Source organism: Artemia franciscana, chromosome 12, assembly GCF_032884065.1.
Source record: "Artemia franciscana chromosome 12, ASM3288406v1, whole genome shotgun sequence".
Taxonomy (NCBI): Eukaryota; Metazoa; Arthropoda; class Branchiopoda; order Anostraca; family Artemiidae; genus Artemia; species Artemia franciscana.
The window spans coordinates 40,118,648-40,134,842 of NC_088874.1; the positions used below are offsets into that span (position 1 = coordinate 40,118,648).

At 36.3% G+C, this 16,195-nt stretch overlaps 1 protein-coding gene across 5 annotated transcripts in view; it reads left to right on the top strand.

The window, feature by feature from the left end:
- The window catches only part of LOC136034123 (serine/threonine-protein kinase S6KL-like), a 362,015-nt gene that overhangs the window by 152,860 nt on the left and 192,960 nt on the right, over positions 1 to 16,195 (top strand). For 4 of the 5 annotated variants that reach the window (XM_065715275.1, XM_065715279.1, XM_065715276.1 and 1 more), the window contains exon 8: positions 7,419 to 7,577. The exons of the other annotated variant lie outside the window; for it this stretch is intronic. In XM_065715275.1, the coding sequence (XP_065571347.1) occupies positions 7,419 to 7,577 (159 nt within the window). The remainder of the gene's footprint in view (positions 1 to 7,418; positions 7,578 to 16,195) is intronic. 5 annotated transcript variants of the gene reach the window in all.

The window sequence follows — 16,195 nt, forward strand, 5'->3', positions numbered from 1 at the left end:
CGACACAGAAACATGACGTCACCTGATCCACAGACAGACAGACAGACAACTTATTTTTATATATATAGATAGATAAGTTGTCTGTCTGTGTGTCTGTCTGTCAGGTGACGTCATGTTTCTGTGTCGACTGACGTCATGAAGTTAGTTGTCGTCATTTTTGCTATGACGGTGACGTCATTAAAGATATTTAATCATAAAGTTAGTTGTCGTCATTTTTGCTATGACGGTGACGTCATTAAAGATATTTAAGACATATATGTTCACGTAGAAATCTATTAATGTTTAAGTTTAAAATGACTGATGAACTTACAATGGCAAAAGCCGATGAAGATGCTCAAAGAGTCTATGCCAAAAAACTTGCTGCTGATAGAGAAAGTCAGAAAAGAAAGCGTGCCGAGGAATCAAAAGAACAGCAAGGAAACAGGCTTGAGGCTGATAGAGAAAGAAAGAACAGAAAGCGTGCCGAGGAATGAAAAGAACAGCAAGGAAACAGGCTTAAGGCTGATAGAGAAAGAAAGAACAGAAAGCGTGCCGAGGAACTACCAGAGCAACGCGAAAGCAGACTTGCTGCTAAAAGAGAAAGTGAAAAAAGAAGGCGTGCCGAGGAATCACAAGAACAGCAAGAAATCAGGCTTGCTGCTGATAGAGAAAGTAAGAAAAGAAAGCGTGCCGAGGAATCACAAGAACAGCAAGAAATCAGGCTTGCTGCTGATCGAGAAAGTAAGAAAAGAAAGCGTGCCGAGGAATCAGAGCAACCTGAAAGTTATCGCCCGGCATTCAGGTACAGCCCAGTCGATGATTATAGCTTGAGTAGATGTGTTCAAATCGGACAATGTCTAAAATTTGTCCCTATTGCAAGGCCTTGAAATTCAATGGTGAAACAATGGGAATGTGTTGCGCCTCAGGAAAAGTTAAACTTCCTCTATTGGCTGCACCACCAGAGCCATTGAAGACTTTCCTTACTGGAACTACGTCAGAATCTAAGCGTTTTTTGTCAAAAATCAGAAAATACAACTCATGTTTCCAAATGACGTCGTTTGGAGCCCAAATCGAAAATCCAGATCAATTTATGTCTACTTTCAAAGTAAAAGGGCAAATTTATCATAGAGCAGGGTCCCTTCTACCATTCTCAGGCGAGAATCATAAATTTTTACAATTGTACTTCATCAGTGATAGAAATTCTGAATTGAATGCACGTTGCGAAATTTCTCCCAACGTTGAAAGGACAATCTTTTCCCAATTGGAACATCTTTTCCACGAAAATAAGTCTGTTCAAAACAGCCATCGATTTGATGCCTACTGATACGCATAAAATTGTTATTTCCGCTGACAAAACGCCTCCTGGCCAACATGTGCGTAGATACAATGCTCCAACTATCGACGAAGTGGCAATCGTTATGGTCGGTGATCAGTTTTTACCTCGAGATATTATTCTTCATAAGCGAAACGCTCAGTTGTTAAGAATTGCTGAAACTCATCGATGCTACGATGCCCTACAATATCCTATCATTTTTTTGGATGGAGCCGACGGCTATCACTTTAATATTAAATTGATGAATCCAGCCACTAACAAAGAAATGAATAAGAAATGCAGTGCAATGCATTATTATTCCTATGGACTAATGATTCGGCAGGATGAAGAAAATTATATTTTAAAATGCCGTGAATTGTTTCACCACTTTGTCGTTGATATGTATGCTAAAATTGAATCAGAACGTTTGCTATATATCCGCCTGAATCAGACCAAGCTCCGCTCTGAACAATACATTCATTTGCGAGATGCAGTTATAAAAGACGGTAATACCACAAACGTTGGAAGATGAACAATTTTACCTTCGTCATATGCTGGCGGTCCCCGTCATATGCATGAATATGCTCAAGATGCTATTGCGTATGTTCGTCTCTATGGTCGTCCAGATTTATTTATTACATTTACATGTAATCAATCTTGGGACGAGATACTGCAGCTTTTACTTCAAGGACAATCGGCGGTTCATAGGCTTGACATTACGGCCCGTGTCTTCCGGCAAAAGTTGAAATCACTGATAAACTACATAGTAAAACTGGAAGTGTTTGGGTCAGTGCGATACTGGATGTACTCAGTGGAATGGCAAAAACGAGGTTTGCCACACGCACATATACTAATCTGGTTACATAAAAAAATTACTTCGAACGAAATTGATGATGTGATTTCCGCTGAAATACCTGATAAAAATGTCGATAAGGGGTTACATGATATTATTGTAAAAAATATGATACATGGACCTTGCGGTGCACTGAACGAAAATTCGCCATGCATGGCCAAAGGAAGGTGCACAAAGCAATATCCTCGACTTTTAGTATCAAACACAATTACTGGCAATGATGGTTACCCACAATATAGAAGAGGATCTACTGAAGATGGCGGTAAAACAGCAATAATAAAGAAGCGTAACGGTACCACCATCGAAGTAGATAACCAATGGGTTGTTCCATATTCCCCATTATTATCAAAAACATTTATTGCACACATAAACGTTGAATACTGTAACTCCGTAAAGGCAATCAAATACATATGTAAATACGTCAACAAAGGCAGTGACATGGCAGTTTTTGGCTTGCAGTCCGAAATCAAAGATTTCGACGAAATCGTACAATATCAGGCTGGAAGATACATAAGCAGTAATGAAGCTGTTTGGCGAATTCTTTCATTTCCGATACATGAACGTAGTCCAGCTGTTGTTCACTTAGCGGTACATTTACAGAATGGTCAACGTGTTTATTTCACGGAAACCAACGTGCAACAAAGAGCCCTGAATCCACCGGATACAACATTAACAGCTTTTTTTTCGCTTTGCAAAAATGATTCTTTTGCAAAAAAACTGCTGTATACTGAAGTGCCTTCGTATTACACGTGGAATACTAAAAATAAAGTATTTGAACGTCGAAAACAGGGTAAGTCAGTCGACGGCCAACCTACCATCTTCAAAGATACCACGATAGGAAGACTCTACACCGTTCACCCCAATCAACATGAATGCTTCTTTCTACGCCTGCTTTTGGTGAATGTACCCGGTCCGACATCCTTTGAGTATTTGAGAACTGTAAACGGTACTATACATGACACTTACCGTAGTGCATGCCAAGCTCTGAATTTATTGGAGAATGACCAACACTGGGATAACTGCATCAATGACGCGTGCGAAACGTCAACCCCAAGTCAAATTCGTGCATTGTTTGGCATCATTTTAACAACTTGCTCTCCATTTGCTCCTACAGAGTTATGGGAAAAATATAAGTCAAAAATGTCCGAAGATATACTCCATCGAAAACAGTTAGAGACGTCAGATATGACTTTTGATTTTACATCAGAAATTTATAACTACACTTTAGTTATTATAGAAGATTTGTGCGTACGTATGGCAAACAAACCTCTTCAGGATTTGGGAAGCCCTTCACCTAACCGTATCGCTGCTGTTTCGACATGTGTAGAATTGGATCGTGAACAAAGTTGCAGTACGAGTGATTTATTGTCGTATGTACAAAATAACATTTCCAAGTTAACGTCGGAACAAAAAGACATTTATGATACGATAATACATTGTGTCGATAACAACGTTGGAGAAATTTTCTTTTTGGATGCGCCAGGAGGTACTGTTAAAACGTTTGTGATAAAACTGATTCTGGCATCAATTCAATCAAAAAATGATATAGCGTTGACAATTGCGTCGTTCGGAATAGCCGCAACATTGCTGCCTGGTGGAAGAACTGCTCATTCCGCTTTGAAATTGCCTCTGAATTTGCATTCTACAGAAACTCCCACGTGCAATATTTCCAAATCATCTGGGATGGGTAAAGTATTGCAGCATTGCAAACTTATTATTTGGGATGAGTGCACAATGGCACACAAAAAATCGCTCGAGGCTCTTGATCAATGCTTGAAAGATTTGAGAGGGAAGTCGAAACCCTTTGGCAGCACATTAATATTGCTTGCGGGAGATCTCAGGCAATATATATATATATATATATATATATATATATATATATATATATATATATATATATATATATATATATATATATATATATATATATATATATATATATATATATATATATATATATATATATATATATATATATATATATATATATATATATATATATATATATATATATATATATATATATATAAGTTGTTTGTCTGTGGGTCTGTCGAGTGACGTTATTTCATCATGTCGTCATGAAGTTAGTTGTCGTCATGTTTGTTATGACGATGACGTCATTAAAAGTATTTAAGAAAATCGTTCAAAGACAAATTTTTAATTGTAAGAAGATCGTGGACGGAAAAATGTTTAATTGTAAAATGACTGAAGAACCTACAATGGCAACAGCCGAGGAAGCTGCTCAAAGAGTCTATGCCAAAAAAACTTGCGGCTGATAGAGAAAGTAAGAAAAGAAAGCGTGCCGAGGAATCACAAGAACAGCAAGAAAACAGGGTTGCGGCTAAAGAACGCAAAACTGCGCAGTTAGATTAAAATCCACCTGGACAGCCAGAGTCAAAACATATCAAAACTGAAAATGATAGCGATGATGATTGGGTTTGGGATTTTGACTTGGATAAGGTCATCAATGCCTACCAGATTTTAGTTAAAAAAACAAAGGTTTGGCGATATTTATTTCATAGTGACGCTGAAAAATAAAGAAGAAAAAGAAACTGAAAAAAGGTAAAAACTAAAAAACACCAAAAAGAAAAAACACTCAAAGAGAAATTACAGACTGGGACACAAATGACGACTGGGACAGATGGAATATAAATGACGACCGGAACACTCAAAGAGAAATTACAGACCGGGACACCGGAACACAAATGACGACTGGGACAAAAATGACGACCGGGACACCGGGACACAGGGAATATAAATGACGACCGCGACACTCAAAGAGAAATTACAGACTGGGACACCGGGACACAAATGACGACCGGGACACAGGGAAACAACAACAACGGGGACGCCGGGGGCAGAGGGGGATATATAAATGACGACGGGGACACAGGGAATGTTCGATCAGCAACCACCATCAACAAAGCTCAAGGGCAATCATTAGAATAATGAGGTATAGATCTGAATACAGATTGTTTTTCCCATGGATAATTATACGTTGCATGTTCAAGAGTCGGTAAACCTGACAATCTATTTATATGCACAGACAATGAGATAGCCAAGAATGTTGTATATTCGTAAGTTTTACGTAGTTAAATACATATATATATATATATATATATATATATATATATATATATATATATATATATATATATATATATATATATATATATATATATATATATATATATATATATATATCTATATTCACAGGTGGGACACAGGGACACAACTCCAATGGCGCGTAACTAATATGGCGCGTAACGACTTACGTGCGCGGGGAGGGCTTGGGGGGGCGAAGCGCCCCCTCCAACTAGGTGTTGGGGTGGCGCGAAGCGCTCTCTCTATATATACCTTATATGCCCCCAGGGTATAACAACCCTTGTCTGTAGGGCTTTGACGGGTTTGTCATACTCAAAGACACAATTTTCGAGCCTTTCATATACTTTGAGCAAAATGGCTATCTCAAAACTTTTATTTGGTTATGGTTGGGAGAATGATGGGCGTTGGAGGGGGTTGCCCTCCAGCCACGTTTGACTATTATAAAGGAGGCTAGCCCTTCCAGTTTCCAATCGAATTAGCCTTTTCTAAGTTACTACGACAACAAATGGTCATCTCAAAATACTTTAAATTATCTTTAAATACTCTTCTTTTTTGTTTGTTTTTGTTTCATTTTTGTTTCTCCCCTGTTTATTTCATGGCCATAGAGACTTACTTATTTGTTGAATGAATAGATTGATTGATTGATTGATCAAAATTTCTATTAGAAGCATTTCGGGGAAATGGGAGGTGTGGGGGAGGGGTATCCACTCTTCCATTACTCTGAATCATGAAAAGGGCACTAAAAATTTCAATTAGCAATCCAAAGAACCTCCTCCGAAGCTTACACGATCACCTTTTCTGTATAAACCTTATATACCCCCAGGGCATAACATTCAACTATTGCCCTGAGGACTCAGTGTGGGTTGTCATCCTCAAATACATAATTTCTGGACCTTTCAACTACGTTGAACAAAATGACTATCTTAAAATTATCATTGGATGTGTTTGGTGAAATGGTGGGCGTGGGAGAGGGTTAGTTGCCCTCCCATTACTTTTGACTATCAACAAGGGCACTAGCCCTTTCAATTTCCAATCTAATGAGCATTTTTCAAATCTTCTACGACAGCTCCTTCGATACGAAGTGCCCTGGTAAAAAAAATAGTAAAAAAGAAGAAAAAAAAATAATAGATTCATCCCGTATCGCTCTTTGCTTAGGCATTGCACTACCTATGATTGTGATGTTAGACGTCAGCCGTCTCGGCATCTACTTGTCTGTCACACGGTTGGTAATTTTATGCACAAAAGGCACCAAACCTCGAATGTAAAATAGTTGCACTTATGTTCTATCTTAAAGCTTTAGGTTTCACACTTGCTCAGAACAATTAGACTATTGAAGGGCGTAGCGACACTTTCAGATTTTCGATTATCACTTGAAACTAGAGATAGCGAGATCTTCTCGGTGTTTCATTGGTGTCACATTTGTCAGCAGGGAGGACGCTCACATTGTGAATAATTGGTCGGAATTCACTGTGGTTATATTTGAATTTACTCGAACTGCTTTTGATAATTCCAGTTGTTTTATGTTTGCTTTTAAAACAAACTAATTTTTTAATTGTTTTTGTAAAAAAAAATTCATGACTCGAAAAGTTTTGTTCTTTTTACTGTTTCAAAATTCTGCAAAGTAGGGCTAATCAGGTAGAATGAAACTTTCGTTCTTTTAACCGCCGTATAGCTTAAAACTTCACACGAGATATCCAGCCAGGTTTAGAAAAGTGGGGCTATTTGTCTCTCTAGAAATTAATGTTCCTTAAAGAACAATGTGATTTATTTACGACTATACGTCGCAGATCTAAACTGATCAAACTAGAGTACATTTATTCGACAGAATTGTTTTCTTAAAACAATGGGGCTCAATGAAAAACGGGCTAGTGCCCTCATTGATAATCGAAAGTGATGGGAAGGCAACTAACCCCCTCCCGCGCCCACCATTTGACAAAGCACATCCAATGATAATTTTGAGATGGCAATTTTGTTCAGCGTAGTTGAAAGTTCCAGAAATTATGTATTTGAGCGTGACAACTCCCATTGAGCCTTCAGGGCAAGGTTTGAATGTTATGCCCTGGGGGCATATAAGGTTTATACAAAAAGGGTGATCGTATAAACTTCGGAGGAGTCTCTTTGGATTGCTAAATGATTTTGTTTGGAGACTTACGTATTCTTTTCTTTTAGATTTTTTGCACAATGCTGGAGTCATATATCGTGATCTTAAACTTGAAAATATCGTTCTAAAACAGGATGGTTCTGCGAAAATAGTTGACTTTGGACTTTCAAAATGGCTGAAGCTAGGTGACCGGACCAACACAATATGTGGGACTCTGTTTTACATGGGTAAGTAATGTTGTTTGTTTTATTGTCTTTCTGGATTACTTCTACTGGTACGAATAGCAAAGGTGTAGTTAAAGACTTATTTCTAGGAGGGGATTCATTGAGGAATGCACAATAGGGTTCATGGAAGAATGTACACAGATAAATTGAAAGAAATTGATTCACACAAAGGTTAAATGGGTTTCTAAAGTAAATAGGATAGAAAAGGAGGGGAGGCTAGACGTTTCAGATCATTGAAATAAACAATAACTCAGGAACCAAAAAGAAAACAAATAAGGAAAATAATTGACAAAATTGACAAGATTGAATGAAAAAAAATCTTGGGAAATCACCTAGGGGGGGGGGGGGTAAAAACCATCCACCAAGCACTTAAAATGTTTTGTTGGATCCCGAAGACATTCCTGCTAAGAAGACAAAAGTCAAATTAAGACAAAAGTTTTTTTTTACAAATCTTCAAGGTTGAGCAGATTCAGGCTATGAAGACGAACTTGATCTATTACAACGGGCTGAAATTAAAAATACTACTCTGTTAAAAAAGAACAGTCAGCTTATCTCTTCCCCGGAGCAAGATTGCTACCAATGGTACTGATGTTTTTCCACAATGTTGAATACATCTTATTAGTTGTCTTTGCTTCTTCAATGCAATATCAATATCATTGTCAGCGTAGTAGCGTTGACTTAGTAAAGAACGGTGGGTCACCTATGTTTTTTCTCAACCTTGCCGTATAAAATGAATGATCGGGGAAACTCCGCATTTGGCTCATTCCATCATATACTGCAAGTTCTAGTGCCCTTGTTAAGGGACAAAACCGACCAGGTGTCAACCAACGCTCCATCAAAGCGCTTACCGCCCCCATGTGTCTATGTAGCCACAGACGACATAAGATCAGAAGTTCCAATATGGCTGTTTTAGTTTAAATAATAACTTAAAAATTGTTTCCTCGTTGATAGCATATTACACGTATTCGTAGCATAGTCCCATGGTTAAATGTCTAATTTAATGTAAAATTCCCAAATAAGACAAAAGGAATTAAAAGTCCATTTTAACTGAGCGATGGACGTTCGGTGCCCTTTGAAATTCATGTCACTCAGGGATTTTAAATTGTTCTTATTCGATGACTCATTCCGATGAGCAGGTTTTTTTCTACTACCTTTGCCTTTGAATTCAAGAATATAAACGTGTTGCACTTCTTTTGACTTACAGTCATTTGAAAATCATGTAAGAAATTTTTCACATTATTGAATTTATTTATTTAAGAAGAGTGACTGTCCAAAATCAAAATAAGTTACGATTACGTTTGATAAATAATTTCTTAGACCGCCCTGCCCCTCCATTTACAAACTGATTTCTTTATTTCTAATTGGTTTTATTAGATCACATCTGATAAGTATTTTCCTTATCTATTGAAGGGATGGTTGTAGGAACTTGGGAACATACTCAATCCATTTTACATAGGTTTTAGTACCCTTATTAAGAGCCAAAAATCGTTGGGGGTTCAACTTAAATCATGTTCAAAGTTCTTTGAGGCCAAATATAATTCCAAAATTGAAACAAAATGAAGGCTAATTTTAACAAACGGCGTTTGGTTTTCAACAAAGTCTTAATATAAGGATTTTTGGTGTACTGATTACAAATCTGAGGCTTCTATTACAAACTAGACGTATAAAATTATATCATTTTCATTAAAGGATTGAGAAAAGATGGGTATGCTATTCCTTGATGAAAATCTGAGTCACGCAACCGTCAGACCAAACCAAAATGTATATGTACGCCACAGCAGTAGTGATAGAACAGGGCTTCTGACGACACACATATCCCTCAGATCCCTATCTCAACACTTTTTTAAAACTTCTTCAAGGTGCGGGAGTCTATGACGTCATGGGGAATGTTTTCTAAGAGATGCTGGTGCAAGTTACGTAATCGGGATTGTTTTGTAAAAGATGCAGGCGCATGTTACGTAATAAGGAATGTTTTCTAAGAGACGCAGATGCATGTTGTGTCATAGGGAATATATGGTTATGCAGATGTTGTGTAATAGGTTGTATTAGAGTCTAATATTCAAGCGGGGAAATTTTATTAAGACATTTTTCTTCAAGACATTTTTCAAGACTTTTTGAGACATTTCAAGATGTTTTTTAAGAGATTTCTTCTTCAAGACGTTTTTCAGGGGGCCCTAACCGTCACGCAACTGTCAGGCCAAACCAAAATGTATATCTACACCACATCAGTATGGATAGAACATGGCTTCTGACAACACATATATCCCTTCAAATCCCGATCCTGGCACATTTTTAAACTTCTTCAAGGTGCGGGTGTCTATTATGTCATGGGGAATGTTTTCTAAGAGATGCTGGTGCAAGTTACGTAGTAGGGAATGTTTTCTAAAAGATACAAGTGCATGTTATGTAATAAGGAAAGTTTTCTAAGAGACGCAGATGCATGTTCTGTCATAGGGAATGTATGGTTATGCAAATGTTACGTAATAGGTTGCATTAGAGTCCAATAGTCAAGCAGGGAAATTTTGTCAAAACATTTTTCTTCAAGACATTTTTTCAAGACTTTTTGAGACATTTCAAGACGTTTTTTAAGACATTTTTTCTTCCAGACGTTTTTTAGGGGGTCCTAACCTAACCACTGGGAGCCCTAACATCCAATGTCATCGGCACCTAACCACCAGGACCCTAGCAACCATTTTAACTGGGGCCCTAGCGCTTAATTCCATCGGGGCCCTCTAGTAACGAACTCCAACAGAGGCTTCCTAGCATCCAATTTCAGTGGCCATAGCATCCAATTTCACCGGGGGGGGGGCCTTAGCGTATTATTTCGCGGGGGGGAGGTACCCTAGCATCCAATTCCATCGAGAGCCTAACATCTGAATTCATCAGGGACAAAAATATAACCACCGGGGCCCAAGCATCCAATTTCATTGAGGGGCGTAAGTAATTTGTATGTTGAAAGGTTAATTTAAAACTGCTTATATTTGCTGAGGCTAGGCAATTAAAAAAGGCCTTAAAGAAATGTTTATCTTTCCCTAATAGCATAGCAAAGGAAAGTATATTCCAGCAAATATTTATCCTTGTTCAGTTTTTAAAGGAGCAAAGTTGTGAGCATAATTATTTACCTTGTTAGGAGGTTAATTTTTTTCCCCTTAAGCATGAATGAACATTTTCTCAACTTCCTCTTTCACAAAAAAAAAATAAAAATAAGATTCTAAAAAATTCCAGAATAGGCTTAGACTTTTCGTGGTAACTAGATACGTTGTGACCTTTTGCGCATTGACCCATAATTTAAGAACTGATTCTAAAAAAGATGATTTTCAAAGAAAATTAAAAATCAGAATCAAACAGTTCGTGGTAACGAACTGTAGTAAGGAGCGACCCGGCTCAATAGTAACCAAAACTCTAAAAAACTGAATTTTGATACCAATAGTTACATCAAAAGAATCGCATTTTAATGCTGATTTTAAATATATAAGTTTCATCAAGTTTAGCCTTACCCATCAAAAGTTAAGAGCCTGAGAAAATCTGCCCTATTTTAGAAAATAGGGTGAAACACCCCCTAAAAGTAATAGAATCTTAATGAAAATCACACCATCAGATTCAGCGTATCAGAGAACCCTATTGTACAAGTTCCAAGATCCTATCTACAAAAATGTGGAATTTTGTATTTTTTGCCAGAAGACAAATCACGGATGCGTGTTTATTTGTTTTTTTTTTTGTTTTTTTTTCTTTTTCCCAGGGGTGATCGTATCGACCAAGTGGTCCTAGAATTTTGCGAGAGGGCTCATTCGAACGGAAATGAAAAGTTCTAGTGCCCTTTTCAAGTGACCAAAAAATCGGAGGGCACCTAGGCCCCCTCCCACGCTCATTTTTTCCCCAAAGTAGTCGGATCAAAATTCTGAGATAGCCATTTTATTCAACATAGTCGAAAAACCTTATAACTATGTCTTTGGGGAAGACTTACTCCCCCACAGTCCTCGTGGGAGGGGTTGCAAGTTGCAAATTTTGACCATTGTTTGCATATATTAATGGTTATTGGGAAATGTAGAGACGTTTTCAGGGGGATTTTTTGGTTGGGAGGGGGGGTTGAGAAGAGGGGTTATGTGGGGGAAATTTTCCATGGAGTAATTTGTCATGGGGGAAGAAGATTTCCATAAAGGGGGCGCAGCATTTTCTAGCATTATTTAAAAAAACAGTGAGAAAATAAATATGAAAAAGTTTTTTTTTCGACTGGAAGTATGGAGTAGCATTAAAACTTAAAATGAACAGAAAATATTACGCATATAAGGGGTTCACCTCCTCCTAATACCTCACTCTTTACGCTAAAGGATTTTTAGTAATTTTAACTATTTATTCTACGGCCTTTGTGATTCAGGAAACAAAATTTAAGCTTTAATGCAAAGAGTTATTGAAGAGGTATTGAAGAATGGGCGAACCTTCTCATATACGTAATAAAAACATACGAACATAGAATTTTTTTACGTAAGCTAATTCATAAGTTACGTATATCTTTTACGTTTGAAAACGTTCGTAAAAACTAAAAGTTCTAGTTGCCTTTTTAAGTAATCAAAAAATTGGAGAGCAACTGAGCCTCCTTCCTTTCCTTTTTTCGCAAAATCATTCGATCAAAACTATGGGAAAGCCATTTAGCCAAATAAATAAATATGAAAATTTCGCTTTAATTATTCATCTGCGGAGAGCCGAAATCAAAACATGGATTAACTAAAAAAACGTTCAGAAATTAAATAAAAAAAACAAGTTTTTTTTAACTGAAAGTAAGGAGCGACATTAAAACTTAAAACGAACAGAAATTACCCCTTATATGAACGGGGCTGCTCCTTCTTCAACGCCCTGCTCTTTACGGTAAAGTTTGGTTTAGAGAAAGAGTCAAACTTTAGTGCAAAGAGCAGGGCGTTGAAGAAGGAGCAGCCCCTTTCATATACGGGGTAATTTCTGTTCGTTTTAAGTTTTAATGTCGCTCCTTACTTTCAGTTAAAAAAAAATTTTTTTTTTTTACAATCTAAAGCGAGTAGAGGTGAAGCTTTGTAATAAGTAAAATTCAAAACCATCAGAGATTATCACGGACAGTGGATAAAGTGAATAGCGAACAAACTTAAAATTAAAAAATCCAAGCCAAATTCAAAATGAATAGGTAATTGTGTGAAAAAAGTAAAGGTTCCCCCCTTAAACCCTGTAAAGGCTGGAATGTTGTTTGCAACATACTGAAAAAGATTGTGTTTAAAAAATATGTTTTTCAACAAAATCAACTAATAAGGAAAATTACAATGCTATTGAATTTCACTAATAAGATCTACCTCAAATAAACATTGGGGATATAGCCCCTAAAAGCCTTGAAAAGACATGAGTGTCGTTTACGCTCAACTGTGAATGCTATGTATATTGAATGGTTTGATCTTAATATTGCCATAAAGGCAATATTAAAAAGAAGGAAATCATAAAATTATCAGGTTAAAGGATCGAATTTTTTTATAGAAAAAATACAGTAATAACTTTCAACTTAATTTTAAGATTTTAAAAGGACGTTTTCCCCCAAAGCTAAACCTTCTAACTTTGTTTTTAATTAAAGTATAGGAAAATGATGCCTAATTAGAAATCTTGAAGCGAGAATGGGAAATTTTTAAGGAATCTGTTTAGTTTAATTTTAAGATCTTAAAAGGATGCTTTTTTTCACGAAATCTTTCTTTTTCTCAATTCAAATGTATGGGAAACTTATGCCCAAAAGTAAATTTTGAAACGGGGATCGGTAATTTTCAAGGAATCTTTTTAGTTTAAATTAAAGATATTAAAAGGTTGCTTTTTTCCCGAAACCTCTCCGTCTAATTTTTTTTTGTTCGAAAGAGTACGAAACTGATGTCTAAATAGAAATTTTGAAACGGTAGCTGGTAATTTTCAAGGGAAGTTTCAGTCGTTTATTAGTTTTAATGTCTGCTCGTTCATGTTTATTCATTTATCCAATGTAATTTTTGGTTGTTCTAAGTTTGGCTTATTATAAGGCTCTGTTTCTTCTCGTTTTTGGTTTGAATTTCTCACTTTACTTCCTTCTTTAAAAAATATTTTTTCTAAATTATTTGTTATTCATTTTTAATTGAAACTATTTTAATTTGGGTTAAGTGGGTATGCTTGTATAATGTTTTTATTCAGCTTTTTTGCTTAAATAACAAGGGGCTTGATCCCAAATAACATTTTAGGCAAAATTTGAATATTAGTTCAAATAATTCATAAGCATTTTTTTCAGAAGTTTTTATTTGCTCAGAGTGGGTGGGGAGGGTAAATTGAATCCCATTTGGTACAAACCCGTATAATATTTGGCTTTATATAGAGGTGAATCGATTGTAACACCGATCGTGCAGACAATCATGAAAATGGATCAAAAGCAAGAAATTTTTTTTAGGCTTTTTCATTGCAACCGTTATTCTTTAAATAAATCTATGCTTAGTTTACGTATAAAAAAAATATGTTTTGTATCTTCATTGAGGTAATGTTCGTTGTAACCCTCTTCGTTGTAACGATCTGCAAGTAAGGAGTGACGCGGCTCAGTAACCAAAACTCTAAAAAACGGAATTTTGATATCAATAGATATATCTAATCAATCGGCTTACTGTGATGATTCCAAATATCCTGTTATATTTAAGTTTAGTGTTACTCATTAAAAGCTAAGAGCCTGAGAAAATTGGACTGAATTTCCAAAAAAGGGTAAACAACACATAAAAGTCAAGGAATCTTAATAAAAATCACAACATCAGATTTAGTGTATCTGAGAACAGTATTGCAGAAGTTTCAAGCTTCCATGTTCAAAAATGTAGAATTTTGTATTTTTTGCCAGAAGAAACATCATGGATGCTTGTTTATTTGTTTTTTTTCCAGGGGTAATTACATCAAACCACTGTCGTAGAATATCGGGAAAGAGCTAATTTGAACGGAAATTAAACGTTCTATTGCCCTTTTTAAGTGACGAAAAACATTGAAGAGCAGCTCCCTCCCATCCCCCTTTTTTCCTCAAACTCATCCGATTAAAATTTCGAGGTAGCCTTTTTGTTCAGCATAGCTGAAAAGTCCATTTAACTGTCCCTTTGGGGATAAAATAAGCCCCCACAGCTCCTGGGGAGAGGTCTGTAATTAAGGAAATCCATCCTTTGCTTACGTATATTATTTTTGTTGGGAAGTACACTAGCATTTATGGGAGGATGAGGGGAATTTTCTGCTGAGGAGATTTTTTACGTGGAGAATTTTCTGTGGAAGGGAAGTTCCTGGGGGGGATGGACTTTTCAGGAGAAATTTTATGGTAGGGGAATCTGCCAGAGTTCGTGCCAGAATGATCTGTGTTGTGTGAAAGTGTGCTAAGAAAATTTATCAGCCGGAATCGCCTGCAAGAAATTTCCTGGGGGAATTTTCAGCTAGAATGGAATTGTCTGGGAAGAACTTCCTGGTGGGGGTATTGCACGGGGGAGAACTTTTTGATGGAAGATTTTCAATGGGGGAAGGTATTTTCCATGGGGGAGGGGGAGCTTGGTTTCCCGGCATTATCTAAAAGCGATCTGAAAATAATTAAAAAATAAGTTTGTTCATCGGTAAGTAAGGAGCGGCACCAAAATGAAACTAACAGAAATTATCCCGTATATGAAAGGGTTGCCCCCTCCTCAATACCTCATTCTTTACGCTAAGTTTTCTTAGAACTTCAACAAAAACTTATTATTCTAAATAAATGACCTTTGTGAGTTAGGAGTCATTCTAAAGAATTGGGACAAAAAATCAAACTGCAGCTTAAAGAGTGAAATATTGAGGCTGGCGCGGCCTCCTTTATATACGGAATAATTTCTCTCGTGTTAAGTTTTGATGTTGTTACTTAATTTCAGCTGAAAAAACTTGTTTATTTTATTTAATCGTCATGAAGTTTCAAGCCAATCTGTGAAAAAAACAATATTCGTTTTTGTTTCAAGTTCGATACGATACTTAAGTTTTCTGTTTGAATTAATTAAAAAAATAAGTTTTTTGTACTGAAAGTAAGGAGCAACATTAAAACCTAAAAAGAACAGAAAATATCACGTATATGAAGGGGATTGCCTATCCTCAATAGCTCGCTTTTATGCTATTTTTCTTTTACTTTTAAAAGAGGTTATAATTCTAATTAAACATCCTTTGTGATTCAGGACTCATTCTTAAATAACTGGAACAAAAATAAAACTAAGGTTATTATAAGGCTATTTTTAGTTAAAAAAAGTCAGATTAATTTGTAAATTCATTTTATTTACTCGTGTACGGTCAACAATTTTCGAAATCTGCATTAATTCAAAAACGTTCAGAAATTAAATAAAAAAACAAGTTTCTTAAACTGAAAGTAAGGGGCGACATTAAAACTTAAAACGAACAGAAATTATTCCCTATATGATAGAGGCTGTCTCCTCCTCAACGCTCCGCTCTTTACGCTAAGTGCTTTGCGAAAGCGCTTTACACTTTCATTAAGACGAAACTTAATTAAACTTGTACATCTTAAATCAGCATAAAAATCAGATTCTTTGATATATCTATTGGTATCAAAATTACGTTTTTTAGAGTTTCGGTTAGTATTGAGCCTGGTCGCTCCTTAAAGCTCGTTACCACGA